The following is a 25,402-nucleotide window of genomic DNA, read 5'->3' as shown; positions in this document are numbered from 1 at the left end:
TGCTGACATCAAGTCCAAGACAGATATTTTTGTGTGACTTCCAAATTGTTAAGATGGAACATTTCAACGCAACTGGCCTGCAACTAATCGATTGCAAGAAACTGCTTATTACTTTCTCTTACTGTTCAGGTTCTGTGGTAATCAATATGAAATCGAAAATCATTAATTTTTATCACTTGGCGGTTTGAATAGAAGTTTAACGAAGTGGATGGATCATATTGTTGGAACGCTGAATTGATTACAGTAAATCGCTTTTCGTTATCTGTTATCGTTTTTCTTGTCCAAATAATTATAGGCCTATTGAAACCAAAATTAGTAGTAAATTTCTACCACTTCCGGTTTTAGTAGAGAGATGCGAGTGAACATGGCATCTTTTCTTAAGATGTTAAATCGATTTTAAATAAACGTTTTCCAGTTGACTACCAAATGTGAGGCTGGAAAAGTTTTTTTTTTTGTTAACTACATCCGGTTTGAGTATAGGGTTAACCTACGAGATGGTACACTCATGTCTAAAATTATTGTCCAATGTCTATAAATATGTTGTAGGAATATAATTTGATAACGAATTCGCCCTGTATTTCTTATAATGTTAGTATGTGTATAATCGGCAAAGACACATATGTGGCAAATTTCATGTCAAAAGAGCAGTAAATAAGAACAATAAAACGAAAATAAAACTTTCTAGTCCATTTAGCAACATTTTGTTCTACTTATTCTAATTTTCGTATTTATAATTCTTTTCCTATGAAATTTACCACAAATATACATTTCCCGATTATAGACATAGTGTCAGTATTAAAAGTACCCTGTAAAATCATTATCAAATTATATTCTTCCAAGAAGACAGTTATAGATATACGACAATCATTATAGACATGAGTGTACCTATTCTTGGAACGCTGATTCAATTTGGAAAACAGCTTCTCTAGACGTATCTTATTATGTTCACTCTAATACCTGTCAACAAACGGACAGACGGACATAACTATTCTATAATATTTCGATTCCTATGCATAGTCTAGATTGGAAGCCAGAAAGCGATAATTATTTCTGTTGTCCTGTATTGTTTCGAAAAATGGTCTTTTTCAGAGAAGAACGCGGACAGAGATAATTTGAAAATAGAATTCTTAGGCGAATATTCACACCAAACAGTAGTGGGAATTGAATTGACGGAAACTTCATAACGAGAAACTGCATAAGTTATACCGTTTACCTATCCATGTTAGGTCATTAAGTTGGGGTACGCTCAGGAGGCTCAGGGGAGCAGGTCATATTGCTAGAATGGAAACAAGCAGGAACGTTTTCGAAACTTTACGTAGAAACCCAACGTATACCGTAGGCACAGCTGGAAGAACAACATTAAGATGGATCTCTCGGAAATACTGGAGTAAGTAGAAACTGTATCCAATTGGCTAGGAATAGAAGTCTTTTCTTTGTATGTGTGTGTGTGTGTGTGTTTATGAATGCTCCATGCAACCTTTTAGTTGCAGAGACCATAAAATAGTATATATTCAGTATACAACGGAATGGTTGATTCTTATTCACTTTTTAAAATCGCACCTAATTGTGGTTAGAATATACATGTGTCTCTTATTATTTGTTTGTATGCCCCTAATAAGATGACTGCGGTAGTTTCGTAATATGAAACCGGAAGTTTTTTTTATTTATACTTTGTCATTTACATACATAACAAAATTTATGAAAGATCAAATCAAAAGAACAGCATACAGTGCCGTAACAGATTTTTTTACGGGGGGGGGGCAAGTATGAATATTTGGGCCCCCTCGTAAAAGTTGTTTTGGGTCCTCCCACAAAGTTCAAAGTTCAAATAGGGCCCATGGGGGTAAGCATTAATATTTGGGCCCCCTCGTAAAAGTTGTTTTGGGTCCTCCCACAAAGTTTAAAAATAGGGCCCATGTTTCATCTTTCTATTACTCTTTGTGGGCCCTTCCGCACCCCCTGGGTTTATTCCATACATGACAAATTAATTAAGGGACAATATTGACAAATCGAAAAGCCATGCGAATGAATATTATTTCTAGGGCCCCCTAATAGTATACATTTTTTTTTTTTACTGAAATGGGCCCACCATTCATTTTTGTTTTATGTACCCTACCTTTTGTGCGCTATTTTCTTTATGTAATCTAGTGAACTTATTTGATGCTTCACTTATAATTTCATGTTTGTATCGTATATGAGAAAATTTTGTATCGTAGCAAGAAAATTTTGTCTTAAAGTATGCCCCTCTCGAACGGCGGGGAGATTCCTGAGAGCTGGCAGTTGTCCTCCTGCCCCTGAAGTTACGGCCCTGACAGCATACCCCTTGATCTAATTTGAGGGATTTTAAAATTTGAAATTTGGATCCAAGATTTGAAGCGCTATTTCATCTTGTGTAAATAAATTAGTATCTCAAAAGAGAAAGGTTAACCCTTGATCCATGTCTGCCTTGTACCTCACGATTCTATGTCCCTGTCTAAGAGATACATCGAACTCAGAAAGTCAAAGTCCAATTAAAGGTTTATCGTAACTATATATTTACGCAAAACATGTAAACAAATAAGAAGACAAACAAACGGCCATTATCACTAGGTCACGTGGTCCATTATCAGCTGTCGCATTCTTCAATTAATGAAAATGAAGAAAGAAAAATCGTACGAACTGTTTCAGAGTATCATAGAAACCGGATCTTTTTTACTCATTAACTCGAAACAGTTACGTAAGTCGCAAATGCTAACACGCAGTACTCTTAACCATAATAATCATGTCGATAAGAGACATCATAACACAAACATACAGTTATACCTCAGTAAAATTGCAAACAGTGCACGCTATTTGTCTGCTTTCGTATTATTGTTAGTAAGTGACAATGTATCGCTCGTTGAAAAGACGTCCCGTAAAAGCGACATCATCTGTTCTAACGGATACTAAAAATATTGATGGTTCCTTATCATCAAAAGAGGAAAACGGTAAGTAAGAATCTATTATTAGTCAGCGCACAATTTGTACGAAGAGGCAGTTCTGAACTAGTAATTACTAACGAAGGTTCACACACAGACATCCACAATGTACAGTATTGTTTAAAAGTTCTGGCCCTCTTACCCAGGGCCGGCTCTAGAATATGTGCAAAATGTGCATTTGAACGGGATGGCAAGTTTCGAGGGGCACCAACGTCTGTCATATCTATATTATTTAAAATAAATATTTCTTGTTGGAAACAGACTTCATGATGATGCTAGTCAAATTTACTAAGCTGACCTTCTGTTTGAATGATACACTCAGAAATCATATTTAAGTCGCGTTAGCTTAAAGTCACATGGACAGTGCTAAAGCAAATGATCAAACAAATTCCAGCATGAATTGCTTATTATCCTCAAACACAAGAACTCAATTCTCGAAAAGTATTGAACACTTGTTCCATTTAGTGAGCTGTCACAGTTTTGATATGAAAACTAGTCTTGTATTTGACACAAACCAATCCTCTATTATTGAAGGTGGAAATAAGTTTTTTCAATGATTTAAGAAATGTAGAAGGAAGATCCAGAAATAAAGATAAAAGATCTAATTGTACTGGAATTGCAAACTGATATATTGAGATTGAAGCTTGATATTGAATTTTATAAAAAGAATTCCCATCTTTCCTCTGCAGCTGTGTTTGCTTTATCTTTCACTATCATAATGTATTATTATTTAAAGAAAAATAACACACACATCGTGATTGTTCAAGCTTCTACAAATGAACTCTTCGAGATTGTTCATTGGTAGTGTTCAAGCTTTCTGAGTGCGAATGCTCTTTCCCTCCCCTTCGTTGTTTATGATGGAGTAGCATACTTAAAATTATGGTTTTTAAGATTTGTTCTTTCTGGAGAATAGGGGCAGCAGCAAATTGCAAGGGGACGGCAAAATCCCTAGGGCCGACCCTGCTCTTACGCACTTCTCTAATTGAATCAAACAGGGACGCCTTTAGTATTTGTTTTCCAATTAGAGGGAGGAGAAGGAACGAAAAGACCGACATGCCAACTGCAGCCGCGAATACTCATATAATAATAATATATCACGCAGGGGTACATATAATAATATTTCGTGTAAAACAACTATTATTTACTATAATTGTAGAACTTAAATACAGCATTTGGCGATCATATGTGACCCTGCTGCGCTATACTAGATGTCTCTGGGACTGCTTTTTCTAGGTACTATAGTGCTGCCAAAATGTCTTGAGCCGTGGCAAAAATTTGAACTAAACTCACACCCACATGTTGAGCCAATAAGGGTTCAGCTGTTGCTAAGCGAGAGAGCACTAGCGAAAGGGAGTGGAATTTTTCAGCCGATAGCAGCGCTTGGAATGGAAGACCAGGTGTCAAGTCAATGTGGTATGTCTTTAGCAGGATTTCTATCTTCTGCGCCTTAGTCAGAGGCAGTGGCGTATTTAGGGGCTATTGGGCTCAAGTATCCCCGAAATAATTTGTTAGTTTTTTCGCGTTTCATGTACAACAATAATCATTCTTACCATTTCTAAGAATTTGATTGACTTTGCATTTTCTTATGGTCTTTGTTCAGAAATAATACTGTATTTGTCAAATTTCCTTCCATGTGAGAACTGCGTTCTTTTTCCTTTCTTTCGTCCATTCTACTCTTCTGTTTCTTTTTTTTTAGTTGTTACTTTCTTTCGTTTCTCCTATCATAATTTCGACCGTTGTTAGTTGTGATTGAAGTCGACCGTTGTCAGTAACACCAAACTAAGAGAAGCTGATAAGTGAAACTGGTGTTCCACATCAACTTGCTCGGATTGTCAATGTAATGGGACTTCAGTTATGAAAGCCAAGGAATGTTTACATCGTTTTGTTATAAAGCAAGTTAAATGTTTGAATTAAAGATAATCAAGAGGGGGGAATTACTACCTCAGGAAATTAGGTAGGCCAAGAGGATGCTTCCTTTTTCTTCTAAAAATAGAATAAAATGTTAGATTCACTGCTAAAGTTTTGTGTGTATAATATCACGTAAGATTCACCAATCTGCAATTCTTGCCATTAGAACTGCAAGCAGTATAATTCATCTTCAACTTGTCTCAACATTTTCTTTCAGGTAAAAACGTACACAGATAAAACTGAGTATTTCTGTTTTTTTAAATAATGAAATCAGTTAAGTTGAAATCAGACTACAAATATTCAGCGAGTTTTCGTAGGAGCGTCATTTCAGATTTCCCTGGGGAATAAGATACTCTACCGACATACGGGTTTCACGTTTCTGCCTAGCATATTAGTAGACAATCGATTAAAATATATTTAATTCTCAAACTCAAGTTGGTAATTGCCCCCTACTTCTCTATGTTGTGCATAGCTCCCTGAAACAAAATCGTAAATACGCCACTGTTCGGAGGAATGTTAGATCATATTTACCAATAAAAGATTATGTTAGTACCAGGGAGATTTTCAGTGTTCGTAACGTGCAAATCATACGAGATATAAAAGAAGAAACCCCTTTGAATTCCTGAGCTCAAGCCGGTGATACTTAACATGCCCTTTTTACTATTTGTAATTTGTAAGTTGCATTCAAGGTGGCAGATAGAAAGATGGCGACCATGGTCGCCATATACCCGACAAGTTGTGGAACACTTCTATTACCATCTTCCATTAACAAATTTTACATTTTTCTCTCACAAAATAAGTTTTCAAAGACTTTTGACTCACCCTGTACAATACTAGTATGTTACGTAATTACTTGTAATGAAATGCAGTCACAGATAGCAATCAGAATGTTAAGAGCTATTCATTCAAATATTATCACGAAGATAAATTTGAAGTGACAGTGAATACAACAAAATATGACTCCTAAATACGTACGTTATCTTAACTCAAAATCTTACACTTAAAAAAAAAGTGACCTGGGAATAAATTACAAATGTTTACCATAGGGAGGGGGGGTACTTTGACATGTTTTGGAAAGTTTATTGAACATAACTCTCGTATTTATTTTCGATATAATATTGCATGTGTGCAGTTACACCAAATGGACCTTCGGCTACAAACCCCTACTAATAACGTTTCCTTACACTAAGTCTTAGACCCAAAAATTCTGGCTTAAATTGGTGACTATGTAGCCCCACGATTTGGGGCTAGTTTGACACGTTACTTCTTTTCATTTTAGGTCAAATTTGGGTGGCTTTTGGGGCTTGTTTAACACTTGATTTTATTTCTAAAGAATATTTTTGGTTAATGGATGATAAAGGCAGATTTTGGAGTAGTTTTGTATTTTTATTCACCATTTCTACATGTGACAACACTTTTAACAAATTCTGGAACCAAAACTTGGCTATCAAACAAAGTGAAACAATAGAAAAATAATTTTAAAAAATGAAATTGAAACTACAAAATCTTTTGTAATAAGAACTGGTACAGTAATAAGTTCAATTACATATCATCTTGGCAATTTTCGCATTCATAGAACGGATCACTGGATCCTTTGTTACATATCTCGCAGACCCACAACTTACATGACACACAACAAATCCAATCTCTTCCTCGGTAATGGGCGAAATGGCACTTACAAATTGAACAAACACTGTCGTCTATTTTCCTTTTCTTGGCCACATTGGAACACGCTGGCTCAACCAGTGGGATGTCGTCACTTTGCACTTCAAGTTCTGGAAGTTCTTCAGATTCGAGTTGATTGCTGTTCTTGTTGCTTTTCAAAGTAAACTGGTGCTCCAGGTGCTACGTTCACTTTCTTTCCTCTTCTGTGGCGGATTCTCTCTTGGTTGAAACCTCTTCCTTCCTTCAGAAATTCCAAAAGGCTTTCATCCAAGATCCTTTCAGATGTACCACTGTTACTACCAGGAAAATTCTTGAGTACAACCTGCTTATCGAACGGATAAAGTCCAGTTGCTCTAAAAGTACTTTAGAGATTGCTTGGAACTTTAGCAGTTAAAGCGTGCATGAGTCTTTTGAATAAAGCTTGAAGTTGCTCCTTAAGTATGATTCCCTTCCGACGCGATTCCTTCCTCCATTTTTCCAAAATCTCCAGTTTTTTTTTTTTTTTTTTTTTTTTTTGAGGGGGTCAAATACTCCGACATCTAAAGATTGCAGAAGAAGCTTTGAGTTAGGCGGCAGATAAATGAAATAGATTCCTTCTTTTACTGCAGCTGTTACAACATTAGGAGAGAAATGAGATCCCAAGTTGTCTCCTATTATAACAACATTTTCTTTTCCATCTCGGTGTGCTTGAATGTAAGTTAACAATATCTTGAAGAACATGGTGTCAAAGTATCACCGAAAATGTCAAAGTTTCCTCCAAAGTTTAAGTAGCCCCCTTTACGGTAGTTCTCAAATTCAGATCGTCGCTATAACTTATATGGTTATTTTCTATCAACGTTTCTACACATGTATCATTGTTTTTGTGGCATGTGTCAGAATAAGCTTTCCCGTTGGCCGTTCCTTTGACCCTTTTTAAATACAGTCGCTTCCTTATATTGTACCTTTGATGAGGATGAGGCACTGTGACACTTGTTTGGATGTTTTCTATTTATTTCTTCACCCTCCACTGCATGAGTGTAGTGTAAATTGCCCCTCGTGGTTTTACTACACGCACCGAATCGAGAGAAATGCTGGTCCAACAAAATAGGCAACCTACTGAAATTGTTTATTTTGATTGGCTTGAATTTCAGTTTAGCGTCTCTTTTAGCAGCGAGGTAATATGAGACGGGGTGCTGTATCTTTACATGGAATACGAACCACATGAGCTCCCGCCGGGAATCAAACTCAGTATGTTGTTCGCATAGCCACGAGGGAGCTCTACTAACATTGTAATCGCTCATATGTCATATCCTGTAATACAAATCTTATTAATTTGGATACATTCGCAACATTCAATCTTGGTGTTACAATTTATATATATCTGCATCTATCTATCTATCTGTATCTATGTATAAATGTGACCTAAGTGACCTCACGTTTTAATGCACTTACAATATAAGACACACATATACCTGGTAAGTTTGGAAAGACAATTGTAATAAAGAAATATTGGGAGAGGGAGCGCGGTGGCTCAGTGGTAGAGCGCTCACCTCCGGTGCTTGGGGTCCCTGGTTCGATCCCAGCTCGCGCCATGTGGACTTTGTGGTGGACAAACACCGTGCTCGTGGGTTTTCTCGGAGTTCTCCCGTTTTCTCCCACTTTCTTCATTCCATCATTTCACTCATCTCTCATCATCACCGTCTCCTTTAGCCTGACCGGCATAACCGTGGGACGTAAAACTTAAAGATGTCATTTCATAAAGAAATATTGTTATATGAAGTTAACAACTATCAAATAGTAAAATAAGTTTTGGAAATATCATCAACTGTGTGTGTGTGTTGAAAAGCAATCCCGAAACGGTATGTCATGCGACCTCCTTCCTATAAAGTTTTGAGCCTAAATCCAAGATCGCGAACTTCAAGATTGCTGTCATGACAATACTATAGAATAATAAATGGGTTCTACCTCCATTATCTACCGAAATTATAGCGTCATTCTCTATAGCCATTTCAAACGTACCAGGTAGCTTTGCCTTCTATACAGTAAAGAATTATATTAAAAACTTGAGGCTGTTTGGGGCAACATTTAGAAGTATTCTATCAAGCTAACTTTTCTTATCGGTTACTTTGTTCACTTTAGGGAATAATTCAAAAGGGATCGCAAGTCCAAGACAGTCCACACACACACACACACACATATATATATATATATATATATATATAATTAAAAATCACTATGTTTGTGACTAAATCTCCTGAACCGAGCGACCGATCTCGATCAAATTTGTAACATGGATGAGGTTCAAGACTGGGCTGCTTTAGGCTATTCACATTGATGGTAGAACTGAGGGGTGGGGGAAGTGGTATAACAATAAATAAAACTTAGTAACTCCTGAACCACTCGACCGATCTTGATCAGATTTTCAATATAGATCAAGTTCAGGCCTGGGATTATTTCTATGATTTAAATTTGACGGAGCAATGTAGAGGAGGAGAAGAAGGGGGAGATATATAAAAATCAATTGATATAAGACTCAAACTGACTATTTTTGTAACTTAATAACTCTTGAACTATCCGATCGATCTCAATCAAATTTTCAAGATACATGAGGTTCGGATCTGCAAACATTTTTGTAATTTCACTTTAACGGTAGATCCTAGGGGAGGGGGACGTATAAATAAAAACTAATAAAACCTAATAACTTTTGAACCATCCAACCACTCTCGATCAGATTCTCAACACATATGAGGGTCGAGCCTTGGGTGCTTTTTATCGTTTTACTTTGACGAGCCAACCTAGGAGCGGGGGAGGGGAGATATATATGTAAAAAAATAAAATAAAAATGACTGCCTTTGTGACTTTATCACTCTTGAACCACCCGGCCGATCACAATCAAATTTTCAACAAACATAAGTTTAGGGGCTATTCACTTTGACGATGTAACGTAGGGGAAGGTATGGGTACAGAAATTTTAAAAAGATCAAAAATGACCGATATTATTGTTGAATCCATAGTTTTCGGGGTCGATGAGAGAAACAGAGACACTTCTGATGCTGTTTCAACCCAAGTTTAGCCCTGATATTTAGGGATGGGGAGGGTACAACGTAGGGGAGGAGGATAAACATTTAAAAAAGATCAAAAATGACTAATAGTAGTGTCGAATCCATACTCGAATCCATAGCTTTAGGAGTAGTTGAGATTAACAGTGACAATTCTGATGCCGTGTGCCGCAGCACGGAGGAAGAGTAGGGGAGCTGTATATAATAATGATCGAAAATGACCAATATTAGTGTCTAATCCATAGTTTCCGGGATCATTCAGATGAAGAGTGACATTTCTGATCCGGTTTAAATCCAAAATCAGCCCCGCCACTTGGGGGAGGGGGAGAAAGAGACATATAAAATGATCGAAAATGGCCACTATCAGTGTAGAATTTATAGTTTTCTGGATCCCTTAGATGAACAGCGATACTTTCGATCCCGTTTAAATCCAAATTCAAACCTGCAACTTGGGGGAGGGAGAAAGATTTAAAAATCATAGGAAATGACCGATATTAGTGCTGAGTCCACATTTTTTGGGGTCACTGAGATGCCATGGCTCGCAACATGGGGGAGGGGGATATATATATATATATATATATATATATATATATATATATATATATATATATATATATATTTTACACACACACACACACATATATATATATATATATATATATATATATATATATATATATATATATATATATATATATGTGTGTGTGTGTGTGTGTGTGTGTAAAAATGGTCAAAAATGACAGATTTAGTGTTGAATCTATAGTTCTTGCGGTCGCCGAGATGAACAGTGACACTAATTAAATTACGGAAGAAATTAGTTATTTCTGCAGTATTAGAACACAAATCACACTTAATTTAAAAGCAGGGTTGAAACAAAACATGTTTTTTTTAAAAAAAGAACGTTTTTTATGTTTAAAACGTTTTAAACGTTTAAAACAAAGTACTTTGTTTTAAACAAAAAAAACCATGTTTAAAATGTTTATTTTGTTTAAAACAATAATCTAAATACGCATTTATATTACATTTTTACACTCTTAGGTATTGCTTGCCATCTATATTCAACCGCTAGATCAAATTTCGGGAACTTCTCTAATCTCGATCCGCCCAAATGTTCAATTCCGGAGAAAGAAATCAGGATTTTCCCAATCTCCGTTCACAGAATATGTAGTTTAGTTTCTTTGTGTTACGTTCTACTGGTCGTCTGCATTCTTAATCTTTAAATGCCAAATTGACGCAACTACTGTGTCAGGGCTTTAAACCTCAATGGCTCAGTCTTAAACCTCAAATTAAGTCTGGAAGATGGTTTTGGTACCAATTTATTCCTGAAAGATGCAGCTTTACTGGTGTGCATTTTATGTATATGGGAGGAGGATAAATATCGTGTTTTTTTTCAACAGTTTTTTGGGGGGCCATTCCCCCTCTCGGGGGATAGATTCATATAAATTGTTACGTGAAGCAATGAAGTAGGCCACTACATGGTAATAACGCGTATTTGTACTTCTTGCTTATATGGGGGAGAAGGGAGGGAGCAAAGTTAGCCAATTTTTGGAGTTTAAGTTTTTTGACGTAAATTACATTTATTTTTACAACAAACATCAATAGCTCAGTCTCTAATTAAGCTAGAAAGATGATTTGGTATCAAAGTATTTTTGAGGGATGAAGCTTTCCGTCAGTTGCATTTTATGTATATAGGGGGTACGTATGTACGGCCGAGAAAGGGAGGATGAAGTTCGTTTTTTAATTTTTCATCAAATTTTTTTCATCAGGTTTTGGCGGGTATTCCTTCCCCCTTTGTGGTACATTCATAAAAATTGGTATGTGAAGCAATGAGGTAGTCCCCTACATGATAGTAACCTGTATGTGTACTTGTTTATAGAGGAAGAGGGTGTCAAATTTGGTTAATTTACATTTATTTTCTTGACGGTCCCATATAACACAAGATATATTTCACTGAAGTGGTCTAGAAGCATAATTCTTGTTCGTGTACATGATGTGTGCAGCAAAAATGATTTGCATCTGGACGTGGTACTAGTGGGGGAGGGAAGAGAATATCTAATTCAATGAATGTTTTCTGCACATTTTTTTTTTTGAAAATATTTCCTACATAAAACGAATTCATTACGCAATGGCAGCAATGCCTCCCATTTTTTACATTATTGTCACAAGTATGTGGCCTACACATTCATCATTTTGTCAGCGTAGGGTGGCTGCAAGAATTGCCAGGGCCCCGCAAAGTCAATATTTTCATATTTTAATGATTTTTTGTCTGTTCTTTTTCTACGAATACGGCGGGAATTTCACGAATGTTACCTCACTGAAATGTGTGCTCTATAAGCTTTGCAATGGTGTATAACTCATGACTCTGTGATAATTAGGGAGGTCACCAGAGTCCCGAACGTGAGAGTCTACCATTTTGTTAAAATCCCTGGCGGGCGTCTGTGTTGTTATGCCGTAGACATTAATCATTATTAGCTACCCATGTTGCAGATAGAGATGTATCTTGAAAACTGTTTAGTTAAAATATGTCATTTGCTCCTTGTAGGCTAGTCACTGCTGTTTTCTACGAGTTGTATTGTATTTGTCAGAACATTTCTTCTAGGTTATGATGTGAGAACTCTTCATTATTATGGAAATGATAATGATCAAAAAATACCTAAGTTTTGAATTTGTGAATTTGAATCTTAGAATAGTGTATAGTGTGTTTAACCTCCGTTATTCTTGGAAATTAATAAATGTTCAAATACTTCATTTGAATTTCTGTTGGTTTAGTTATACGCACATTGATGTGCAGAATTTCGTTCAGTAATTGCTGTTATAATAAGAACATAACAATGCTTGTAATTTACTCCATGCACAAATCCTGCGGAGGATGGGTTGTTTGTTAGAAAATTAAATTAACTTACTCAATCTGATATTTTAGTTGTTTTAAACATGTTCAACCACCATCGAAAAAAAAACGTTTAAAACATTTTGTTTAAAACGTTTAAAACAAACTGAATAAAACAACAGCCCTCGTTTTAAACATGTTTTAAACACTTATTTTAAACATTTTGTTTTAAACATATCAACCCTGTTTAAAAGTAAGAGAAAAGATTGTTACTACACCATAACGTTCCCAAACATTAACAAAAACTGTGTAAACATGCTTGCTACAGTAAATAATAAAATATTAATAGCAATAAAATACATGAGATACAAATATGTGCATTTAAATTATTTATTTCAACCTAGCGAAGCGGGTAATATATACTAGTATGTCATAACATGTGACGATATGAGTAAAAGAGTCCTGTTTGTGCCTAGTGCAATGATTTCTCTTGTATTTTGTAAAAGATTGACGTTTTTATAGGTAGTATGTAGTAAGTTATACTCGTTTAAAACTTACTCCATAAATTCTGATAATGGCCATATTTATGTCGTCATATTTCCTCATCCAAACTGGATCCTTTAGATTTTATTTATTTATTTATTTATTGCGAGAAATATGATACATGAAGTATTATAATATATCAGTATGTTGCACGTTTTTCTTTTTAAGGTTTAGGTTACAACGTAATTGCACTGTACTCAGTGTTCGAAGTGGAAAAAAAGCAGAGGTGGTATGTTTTATTACGATTTTGACTCGAAATACCGGCTATCTAAATATTGAAATACAGTAAGGGTTGCTTAAAGATCGTGTTTCTATTTACACAATGACTGAAAATCATTGGAGAGCTTCTCTGTAGTTAATGGGGGCGGACATGTAGAGACTGATTCCCCGCCAACAATTTTCTGAAAAAAAAATTTAAAAATATTCCCTTATATTGTATTATAGAGAATTATACACGAAAACCCTCAAAAACCAGGTTTCTATATTAACAATTTCCCGCGGGAAAACTCAGGAATCCCCACTCGACTGTACGGAATTCCAAACTCCCAGAAAATCAGCCGCCACAGAAGACAATCCCTAAATCCGCCCATGATCAAAACACGACATTTATATGCATTAAGGCAAGAAGACACACACATACATACGAAAGAAACAATTCAATATGGCACATCAAACTATGAACTAAATGAACTTCTTTGGAGACATCTCATTTCAAAAACAAAGGTAGGAAAAAGATAAAAATATCGATGTTGTCAACTTAGAAATTATTTCTACATAAGAAATTAAACTTTTTCACGTGGTAAGCTATTCGTCAGTTACTGTGTATAAAAACGAATTTATTAAAGGTATTTCCAGTGACGGCATGTCTTGTTAATTGAAAAACCAGGGCGGTATGCCTTCATCACTGAAAAACCAGAGACGGTATGGCATACCACCGCATACCGCCTCACTTCGGCTACTGACTGTACTAATAGTAATGTGGCCTGATCGTCATGAAACCTGTTTTTTTATATAATAAGCATAGAAATATAAATTCCTAATGTATCTGACGACTTTAGTGATTGATGTTTATTGCTAAAATTACACGAAAGGCATAAAATTTTGTTTCACATAACCTTCCAAATAACTTTTTAAAATACAGCATCCTGTCGCTCGTAGTTGTATACTAAAACCTTACTTTTATTTTTCAGGAAAGCATTGGAGCAAACTATATCTTGTGTGTTTCCTGCCATCTGTAGCGTTGCTTCTGTCTCTCGTGGGCATGTAAGTTGAACGACATTAGGTTATTTTAAAATTTGTATATTAAAAAAAAAAACGTACTTGAAACACATACATTACAATAATTTAATGCCATGGAAATGTAAATGATTACTGACAGGGGGGGGCGGTGGCTCAGTGTTAGAGCGTTCACCTCTGGTGCTTGGGATCCCTGGTTCGATCCCAGCTCGCGCCGTGTGGACTTTGTGGTGGAGAAACACTGTGCTCGTGGGTTTTCTCGGGGTTCCGTTTCCTCCCACTTTCTTCATTCCACCATTTCACTCATCTCTTATCATCACCGTCTCCTTTAGCCCAACCGGCATAATCGTGGGACGTAAAACTTAAAGATTACTGACAGATTAAAACAGGTTCTCCCTATCTTTCCGATAATTCTCAAGAATCAGTTACATTCCAATAATTCGAGCAATTTCAAGAGATAGTAAATGAAATTTTTGCTTCTTATGAGCTAATAAACCGTGAACTTGTTATTGATTTCAAATCACTTGTTGGTCGGAACACCTTAATGTATGTTTCTAGCAACGAATTTTAATACTTGGTAGACGGATCATCTCTAGTGCGAGGGACCCTGATTTCACCCAAGGTCATGTAAATATGTGCTGAAGAACATTGTGTCCGTGGGTATTCTAAAGATTCTCGGATTCACTCCCACATTCATCCAACCAGTTCTAGTCTATTAACTTGCCCTCATTGATGACATTGTCCTTTAGCATACTGGCATAACCAAGGACGGTAAAAGTTTTTTCCAATAACATTAAGTCTACCCAGTGGCGTATTTACGATTTTGTTTCGGAGGGGGGGGGACTTTGCCTGAAGATGTGAAAATTCTGCAAGATATTTCATATACTTTACTATAGTAAGTAAGATTTCGGGGGGCTTAAGCCCGGAAGCACCCCCCCTAAATACGCCACTGAGTCTACCCCTTGCTCTCCACGCTTTAAAATTTAGTGAATAATTTTAAAACAATGTAGAATATTAAAAATTCAGACTGATAATAGAAATAAAGAATGATAATTTCTATTAATTCATTGATTTTATTTTTAGTAAATAAAAACATTTAGTGCATTACAGTTCTAGTGTTATCTTTTATTTACCATAACCGTGCTGGTCCTTCTTCCAACTGGTTTCAGCGTCATTTGCGGACATTTGAGATAATTTCTGTTCAAGTGCATCACTTGTGGTGATGCGGAACTGTTAAATTCAATTCGTTTCATATGAATCCAGTTTAGTTGGATTTTTAAATGTATTTTTTTCTAATAAGAATACAGAAAGGAGTATTAACCCTTTAGCGCGCAGCTTTGCGTATATGCAAAGTTTACTTAGAAATTTTATTGCATGATGTAGTTTCTAATTCGGACATAGAAGAGCAGCTTTGCGTATCAGCTAAGATGCCCTTTCACTAATGAAGCTCTGAACTTCCCGCTAGATGTCATAATAAGCCAGTGTTGGTTTCTTTGTCTTACTTGCTGCACGCGGAGTTGTCATCTTGTTATCTTTGAGCTTTCTTTGCACGTTTAGCTGGAGACGTTTTGAGCTGATGATTTTATCTATGTTAGACAGAAGTGTAATCAGTGCAAAAGTGCAAGTACGCTGACATTCGTCGCGTTTTATTGGTTCTATCTGGTTTTAGTGGACTTTTCATATGTCAACGTGCAACTTCGCATTTACAATATAAGTAAACAACATAAAATGTCCCATAGAGCACATATTATTTGCATTAATTGATTTTTAAAAATATCTTATTTCCTACACAAAAACCGCTCCAAATTTAAAAACTCAGTTTGATCGAGAAGAATGGTGCGTTTAAGGGTTAAAACAATGCAGTTGATATACTGTAATGCTTCTTTCCCCGACCCACCATAATAGAATATCTAAACTACTGCTACCTCGGTTTACTATTCAAGCATAAAAGTTCCATGGAAAATCACCCACTATACTGTTCTGTGTATCATCAGTTTTATAGTAAAAACAATCTAATGAGCCTTTACACTATGATGCAATGTTTTGATTTCTTTCAAATGCGATTATACACATTGCTTACCAACTCAGTATGATTTCCTTCGTGTGGCTTATACCTGTCATTTTATACATTTTATGACCATTAATTACAATCATTAAGGAAATATGTTCTTTATCTATGTTACTACTAATACAAAAGTAAATTTTAATTGAAATTCATAATAAAAGTACTTGTTGCTTCTTAGTGGAGATACATAAAAAATACTTAATTTATTGAACTGTTCGGATTAAATGAAAAGGAGAAATATTTGATCAATTACAGTACAAGCAAGAATTTGGTCATTGTATTTAGTTTCGACATATCAGAAGCAAGTATCAAATTGTATTCATTTCCCTCATGGTTTCTATTAGTTTATGCTGATGGACATTCAAATTTAAATACCGGGAAAATAAGAGATGTCAATGCATAATTTGGGAGACAAATACAGGGTGTGGCACGTAAAACCGGCCCGTAAAGTGAACACATAAAATGAAATGTAATGTATTGAATATGACTACTCACCTTCACAGCAGGTGCTGAAAGTGTCCTCCGCCCACTTCAACACACATATGAGCACGATTCAGGAGATTCATATATACCCTTGTCAGTTCTTGTGTTGTAATGCTATTGGTGACATCCTGGATCCTGGTATTGAGTTCTTCAATTGTGTGTGGATTTGTTTCGTATACTCTTCCCTTTAACAGTCCCCATAAGCAAACGTCACACGTGGACAAGTCTGGTGACCGAGGAGGCCACAAGCCTTTGCTGATTGTCCTCTCTGGTGTAAACATCTCATGCACAAGGGACAATGATGCAGCTGATGTGTGGCATGTTGCACCGTCCTGCTGAAAGTAACATAACTGACGCTCCTCTTCGGTCAAGTGTGTATAAAACTCCTCCAGGATTTCCATATACACGTCACTGTTCACTGTCGTCTCAAAGAATATGGGCCCAATAACGCGTGTGGCGGAAATGACACACCAAATACCAATCTTCTCATCACGCAAGGGTACCTGGTGGATTGCGTGTGGATTTTCTGTCGACCAACACCGGTTGTTTTGGGAATTTACGTACCCAGACAGGTGGAACCACGCCTCGTCACTCATGATGAGCATTAGTGAATCCAAGAAACCACTGGCAACATTGCTCAACAGCCATGAACAGAAATGCACCCTCTTCTGCAGGTCAGGCTCCTTCAGTTCTTGCACAACACTTATCCGGTACGGTTTTAACTTCAGTCCCCTTAAAACACGTCTGCAACTTCTCTCACTCGCATGAACCTGTTGACTCAATCTCCTGGTTGACTTTCGAGGACTTCTTGTCACTATCTCCTCCACCTGCATCTTTAATTCAGGTGTGCAGACAGATGGTCGTCTGTTCCTGGGAGCATTTTGAACCGATCCTGTACGCCGCCATTTTTCAATCAAATCCTGAATGGTGCTTTTTGCTGGCACAGAACGTCCTGGAAATTTCTCCCGAAACAAATTCTTTGTTTTCACAAAAGATCCAGTAAGAATGAACCCTTCAACAATGGTAACACGCTCGGGTATCGAATACGGCATTATCACACACTGACACTCACCCGGCTTAACACAACAAGGCCTTTTTCTCAACTGGTTTCGACAAGTTTCACTGGCTGCGGCTGCACGTGACTGCTGCAGGTCACGTAAGTCGACCCGACCTCGACACGCCATCTCTTGGTAGGAAGGTAGATTATTTAAGTGTTGCCAAAAACACAATATACCAGAATATTACGACGGGCCGGTTTTACGTGCAGCACCCTGTACCTTATTATGGACGGAGAAATAATGATAGTTATTTCTCTCTGCCATGACGCTCCAGAGCCGAGATAAACATACATAGGACATCATCTTTTACTCCCAACATCGACGTCAATAACTTCTTTGACACGGCCAAGAATACAGATGAAGAGGCGACAAATGTTCTCCTGGGATACAAGCATGAATACTTTTTTCGATAACTTGCCAGTAATTGTGTATTGTAATCTCAGCAGGTCTCTAGTGTGCAGTGGTGGACTAACCTTAATTCAATCAGCCACAAATCATGTGTACGAGAAGCAAACCAAGATACGAATGAACGTATTGTCTACCTGAGAATTGTTAGACTTTCTGTGCCACATGAGATCTCACATTTTCAGTACTAAACGCGAGCAGGAATTGAATGACATCTCGCACCATAATGCCAAGCACGTATATGAATTGCTTTCTGTTAAGAGGGCATGTAACATTTTTTTCAAAAACGATTAGCACATGTTTTAAGAAATGAGTTTTTCAGAGACACATGTAACGATTTGTGTTAAAAGGACGTTTGTTCCTTGAATCGTGTTGTAAATAGAAGACACTGAAATCTGCTTTTTCAGTTAAAAGGGCGTAAATCCACACATCAGTCTTTTTAACTAAAAATCAAGGAAACAGGAGCGTAGTAATGAAGATCATCACGCAAAATTATCAATGCTCATACACCATATGGAGGAATTATCGCTAAGATATGATGAGTTCCACTTATATTCTGATAATTGTTCCGGCCAAAGTAAAAATCATTGGGTAAAGAAGTTTTAACTGACTATAACCGACACAAAGAGATTCAAATGTGTCCAACAATTTTGCCCTGTTCGCGGTCACAACTACCTTCCATGTGACGGGATTTTGCTGTCATAAAACGAGCTATAAAGAAACGTGATTGCCAGCCACGGATATACGTAAGAAGGGATACCAACACCCCGAAATCTCCACTTTTCTGAAAATTTAGTATATTTTAGATGTAATTTTACAAATTCTAATATAATTTATTCTCATATCGAATTTGGACTCCCTCGTAATTAGTTCCTGTTCATACCAGATGTGGCAACTTATTGGCATGTATAACCCAGTCAGTCGCCGGGTACCATCAAACTTTATCTGTTTATCCTGCTGCTTTAGGAAGAATTAGAAGCACGGAGAAAAAGAGTGCAATATCATTACAACGCATCCATGACGCTCTTGCTCCATTCCATCTGTAGACGCCTGTATTTTGCATGCGAATCTCGCAAATGAGTACATCAAGAATGTATCCCGACACAAGACGACGTTGAAGAGTAATTGCACTAGATTGGTTGTTTTCTTAAACTTCGTATTCTTCGTGGCTAATAGGACCCATACTCGGTCCACGGTTCGTGCAAACAAGGCTCTTTGTGCAAACAATTTGACCGTGTATGGTGCTGTATGAACTGTCTGCGCAAACGTTTGTCCAAACTTTTTCCACATCGAACTCGTTCAAAAATTGTTTACACGAACATGATGTTTGCGCAAACACGTGGACCGTGTATGGGCATGTTTGTGCAAACACGAGCATTATTTCCGAGTAAGAAGCTTAGTGTACAGACGCTTATTTCTTGCGCTATGGCGTCAATGAATTAATTCTGGAGAGACTTTATTGAACTTTATCGAAATTTATCTGAACTGTGGAAGGTAAAGAGTGAAGATTATAAAAACAGGAATTGGCAAAATGCGGCATATGGGAAATTGGTGGATAAAATGAAGAAAATATATTAGAAGTCGGATAGAGAGTCAGTAAGGAATAAACTCAATTTTCCAGTATTTCACCACATGTAGTTAAATCCATTCGTAAATAATTTTTATAGTCCACAGTCGAACTTATCTCAAGTTCGGATATTACTTAGGTAAATTTTGATGCCTAAACTTAGACCGTTTCTTGAACCACTCTTTCATCCACACCCTCTTCTTCCGTTTTGGTTTCGCAGGTCTTTCCGCTTCCAAAGCACAAGCAATTACTATCGCTAAACGAGCTGCTTCAGTGGACATGTTTACGCGATCAAACTCAAAATTGAACTGAAGTTTGTGCAAACAGTTGAACCGTGTATGGCCGAATGTTTGCACAAATACAGTATTTGCACAAACATGATGTTTGTACAAACCGTGGATCGTCTATGAGCCCCTTAAGTAACCCACAATAACCATGGGCATAAGTTGCCTGTGCAATGTATCTCGCTAGGTGACATGATGATGCGTTAGGATAACTGAGCTTGATTGTAACCTCCTTCCTCGAACCATTTATTTCACACTTGCTTGACTTTCGCTTGATTATGTGTAACTAGAGGCGACTCTATAATATAATCGCAAAGTCACGTGCCTTCCTAATTATTACGAAAAATAATAATTAATAAAAATATTTATTATTGTATGGTAATGAGAAGGCCAGATTTATTTAGTTATTTTAGCATGGACTTCGCAACTCTCATTGAAGATTGGTAACATAAGCGTCGTGATTTCAGCTTGGCTCTTTCTCGCGTTACCCTGTCTTAGAGAAAAGTCCTTTTTAAGCGCTTGCCCTTACGTACAGGATTAAAACACTTTCAACGTGAAGGAAAAGCGCTTTCTAACTTAATCCTTGCTGCCAGCGGGCGAGAGAGAGGACGCGGGCGAGAGAAGAGCATTCATTAACCTCCAGGTATGTGTTTGATTTGCACATTCCACAGTCCTGGGAGAAGGCACGGGACTCATATCGTCTCAAAGGAGACATAGCTTCCCAGAAGTTTTCGACAAAAGATTGTGTTTTCGTCACGACTCTCATATATGAATACGTAATTACGAAGAGAAGTAAAATTATTTTTTGATGGACTTTAAAGATTTCAGAATTTAATCACGTGTGTGACGTAAATTAACTTTTTAAATTTTTTCTAAGTATTTAGAGAAAGAATGAATAATCTTAAATTACATTTTATATTGATTTACCTCTGAAATTTTATTGCGAAACCAAGCATGCGAAGCCATTGTCTAATCATGTGGGGTAAGTTACAGATGGAGAACACTCATGGTGGTCCAGCAAATTTGATCCCTGCAAGGCTTGAGGAATTTTACGTAAATATTTTTGAGTTTTCTCGTGGATATACAGTTAGTAAGCGCATCGGATAGGACGTCATTCCCGGTAGGAACACGTGTGGTTCAGAATCAACCTTAAAGAATAGATCTTGATGCTTGATCGAATTAATTCTCATTTGCTTTACAAACAACCGATTTCAAATGAATGCTTGCATTTTTACAATGCATCATGAAAATATTATCCTGTCTTTATATTACAAGTTGATAAATGTTATAAATATTCTTGAAATAAGGCAAGATAACTTTTCATTATTACTGTTTTTTTTTTTTTTTGTATCAGTTTGAAATTGCATTGTTAATAGGTGCGTGTGTTACTGGGTATGCAATCAAATGGCTTTTACAGTATCAATTGAGAAATCAATTTTGAACAAATTGTTTGATCCGTGCTGGTAACATCAATTTTACTTTTCACTCCTTGAGTAGATGGAATTCTTTGTGTTGAATTAAATATTGTAAATTAATTAAATAATTTTCTAGCATACATACTGAATCTTAATTATGTAATGTTCCAACTCTTTTTTTTAAATAGTTGAACTCCATACCACAATTTAAACAATACCCAGGGAAATGAGAAGTCACTAGAGACCGAAGACAGGGATTGATTTTGTAGGGGAAAGCACGTAAAGTAGGTTTCTCCTCCTTTGTCGATGTGGCCTTCAACTTGTAGAACTCTGGAGCTGTGACTGTGTCTAAAAAGATCAGAAGGATAATCTGTAATCAGGATATGCCGCAACACTCACGTGATGAAACAAAGAAACGCGATGAAGGCTCTTTATTCGCCGAAAAAAAATGAAATGAAATCTTTGAGTTTTAAGTCCCACGTTTATGCCGGTTAGCCTAAAGGAGACGGTGATGACGAGTAATGAATGAAATGGTGGAATGAAGAAAGTGGGAGGAAACGGGAGAACGCCGAGAAAACTCACACACACGGTGTTTGTCCACCACAAAGTTCACTTGGCGGGGCTGGGATCGAACCCGGGACCCCAAGCACCAGCCGAAAAATTGTAATTCAATCTCGAATCATACTAACGCTAAGCAAATTCTCGTCTATTATGTAACTGAGGATTGTTTTATCTTCTCATACACTAGAGCAATGAAGATTAGCTTCACTTCCATTAAGTAATAATTAATTTCCATGCGTCCTATGGTTACTATCAGAGATGATCATTTTTCCTAACCCTTCCTCACCCTCACCCTCACCCTCCATCACACTCACCCTCCATTGACGCACTCCCCTCACCCTCCCTCACACTCACCTCCATTGACGCCCTCACACTCACCCTCCCTCACACTCACCCTCACCCTCCAACGACCTCACCCTCAACTACTAAAATGAGGGTGAGATGATGGTGAGGGCGGCCCTCATGAGGGCAAAATGAGGAAGGATGACCATCTCTGGCTACTATTATTAGCAAATGTGGGCTTCGCACAGGATATATAGAGTTCCTAATCATTTATACTCATCTCTCGTGCTCTACATATTCTACACATTTTGGGTCGATCAGATAATTCCGTTGTGGTATTACAATTTTAATTGGCAACACTGTATTAACAATTATTGCTGGTTACAAGTGAACATCACAACATGATTGAAGTTATGGTCATATAACGTTGACTTGTTGTACATACATTGTTTCTATCTTGTTTTCACAGATATTTATTTGCCGTATTTGAAGGTCATGTAGAACCAATACTACCGATGGTAAGTGATGCAGGATCAACCCCTCCTGAAAGTGGTCTTTTCTCTCAAGTACTCAATATGTACGGAGTAACAAGTAAGTGGAATTCTAAATTAAATTTGATTTCGTAATAATACAATAACTGAAAGCAATCTTGATGGAATGAATGGTAATATAGCATGTATAAAGGTAATCAAGAAAGTTCTGTTGCTTTTTATGGAAGTCTGTGTTCAATTGGCCCTCACACCATGAGTTGAATGCGAAATAAGATAAAGCGAAGGTCAGTTGTTGGTGTGGGCATATTCAACATACTACTTGGTTGTGGCGGTTCAGTTACGACGTTATCTTGCGTAAGGACAGAGTGAACATGGAACCTCCACAGTGCGTCATAAGGGCTTGTATGCTGTACGAGTTCAAACTAGGGTCAAACGCCGCTACAGGGGCGGAAGATATGCCAGGCCTTTGGTAAGGGTGTCCTGACTGCGCGGACAATGCAACGATGGTTTAACAAGTTTAAGGACGGTGACGGAACACTTGCAGACTCACCACGGACCGGAAGACCAACACATGTAGAAGCTTTTCAGGCAGCAATTGAGGCGAACAGTGGCCAGACATGTGAGGAACTAAGAATACTATTCAATGTGAGTATAGAAACCATTCGGCAGCACCTCCCTTAACTTAGGAAGCACTACAAGTTGAGTCGATGGGTCCCACAGGATTTGATTTCGAGCCAGAAGGCAAGGCGAGCAGACACCTGTGTTTCTTTGCTGTGCTGAGAAAGGAACCATTTCTGGACATAGTGTTGACATGTAATGAGAAATGGTTCTGTACGAATATCCACGGCGCCGTCATAATTGGTTATCATCCCATGAACCTGTTCGAAGACAGACGAAACCAGCACTGCACCAGAAGAAGGTCCTCTACGTCCGTGAACTAGCCCCTACTTGACGCACTAACGATAAAATTAGGGTCAATCGTTAGTGCATCGTTAATACTCCTTAGTGCACCAACCCTTAACGTCAGTGCTTCATTAGTGTAGGAGGTACAAGTAAAAAACCTTTGGGGGGACCAAGTTCACGCTGCCTCCACTTCAAGCACTAACGAAATAACTAATACCATTTGATAGTGCATAGTTAGTGTTTCCTAATCCACCAACCCCTAACGTAAGTGCTACAATAGTGTAAGCTCTAGAGCGAAAACAAGGGTACACGCTGCCCCCCCCCCCAACTTCAAGGAATAAGGAAAAATTAGTTCCGTTCGTTAGTGCTTCTTGAAAATACTAAAAGTTTCGTTAGTGCTTCAGTATTAGTGTAGATATAGCCAATTAAGACACGAAACTTCCATAAGAAATGCATGGGGAATTTTTCACTGCGTCAAATTACCGCCAAATTCAAAAGCACTAATGATCTCTTCTAGTTCATTCGTTAGTGCTTCCTGTCGTGAACGCTTTTGTGGGGAGGGACTAGCATTTAAGTAGCTTCCCCTATGTTTCATCTTCTGGCGTCTATAGACTGAAATAGTAGTGACGTTATTTCCTCTCCGTTACCATGGTGGTCGCCATTTTGTTTTCTACACAAACGTGAGTTGAAGTACGAGGTGTTTGTAGTTTCATGTGCATAAGAACAATGGCTGTGAAATTATTTAGAATGCTCAAATACTTTGAGGGCGAAGTGAAATTGGTGGAAAAAGGTACAACAAGAAACAACTAGTCATGAGTGGTTCTGCACATATTTTTAAATAACTGTTAAAACAGTAATTCTTCGTGCTTGCAATACTGTATGTAATATCGATACCACTGAGTGAAAAATTTAAACTTATAGTGAATAAGGTGGATACACTTTGACAGATATTGTAAATATGAAAATGAAAAAATAGCCTAAACAAAGGTACGATATGAAAAAGAACACTTCCGAGGGAATGTAAACTTACACTTATTTCATTTTAATACTTGTCAATATAGGCCTAGGCCCTATAATTTTCTCCCTATGAAACTAAATATTACTTACCTATTTGTTTTTTCCACCTCCTTTTTTCTGCTTCATTCATGGGAAATGTAAAAAATCGCTATCGCTATAATGTTTAAAATCAGGTACATAATACATAACCACTTTTGCGTGATTTCTCAGCCTTCGCTCGTGTTTGTATAGAAAATAAAATGGCGATCACCATAGCAACGAAAAGGATGTGACGTCACACTATTTCAGTCTATAAATTGAAGCACTAATGTTGAGAGTTCGGCAATAAGACCCACTAACGTAATAGTAATCATTACACTAATATATGGTTACACTAATATATAATCATTACACTAATATAGTATAAGAGTTATAAATGAATAACTCGCTCGGTGCTAAATTTAATTTTAGCGAATTTTATGATAATTATCCCACAAAGGTGGAATAAACATCAAAGATTAGTGCTTCGTTTGTGCTCCGAAAGACACTAAGCATTAACGTTACTGCTATTGTAGTTTAGGAGTTAAAAATGAATAACTCGAGCGGGACCAACTTTAGATCTTTAAATTTTAATACAATTTTACGCTAATTGTCTGACAGAAATTAGACAAAACCAGCGGTTAGTGCTCCGCTGACTAAGCACTAACGTTAGAGTTAT

At 37.2% G+C, this 25,402-nt stretch overlaps 1 protein-coding gene across 1 annotated transcript in view; it reads left to right on the top strand.

Moving 5' to 3' along the window:
- Window positions 1–2,667: 2,667 nt before the first annotated feature.
- LOC145681871 (DNA damage-regulated autophagy modulator protein 2-like) overlaps window positions 2,668–25,402 on the top strand; it is a 65,260-nt gene continuing 42,525 nt past the window's right edge. The window contains exons 1-3 of the mRNA XM_081753477.1: window positions 2,668–2,966; window positions 14,129–14,201; window positions 22,764–22,885. Coding sequence (XP_081609603.1) covers window positions 2,867–2,966; window positions 14,129–14,201; window positions 22,764–22,885 — 295 coding nt within the window. The 5' untranslated portion in view covers window positions 2,668–2,866. The remainder of the gene's footprint in view (window positions 2,967–14,128; window positions 14,202–22,763; window positions 22,886–25,402) is intronic.

This window comes from Thermobia domestica, chromosome 3, assembly GCF_964235325.1.
Source record: "Thermobia domestica chromosome 3, izTheDome1.hap1.1, whole genome shotgun sequence".
Classification (NCBI taxonomy): domain Eukaryota; kingdom Metazoa; phylum Arthropoda; class Insecta; order Zygentoma; family Lepismatidae; genus Thermobia; species Thermobia domestica.
Note: the sequence above shows the minus strand (reverse complement) of the source record. Positions and strands in the feature narration are given on the sequence as shown.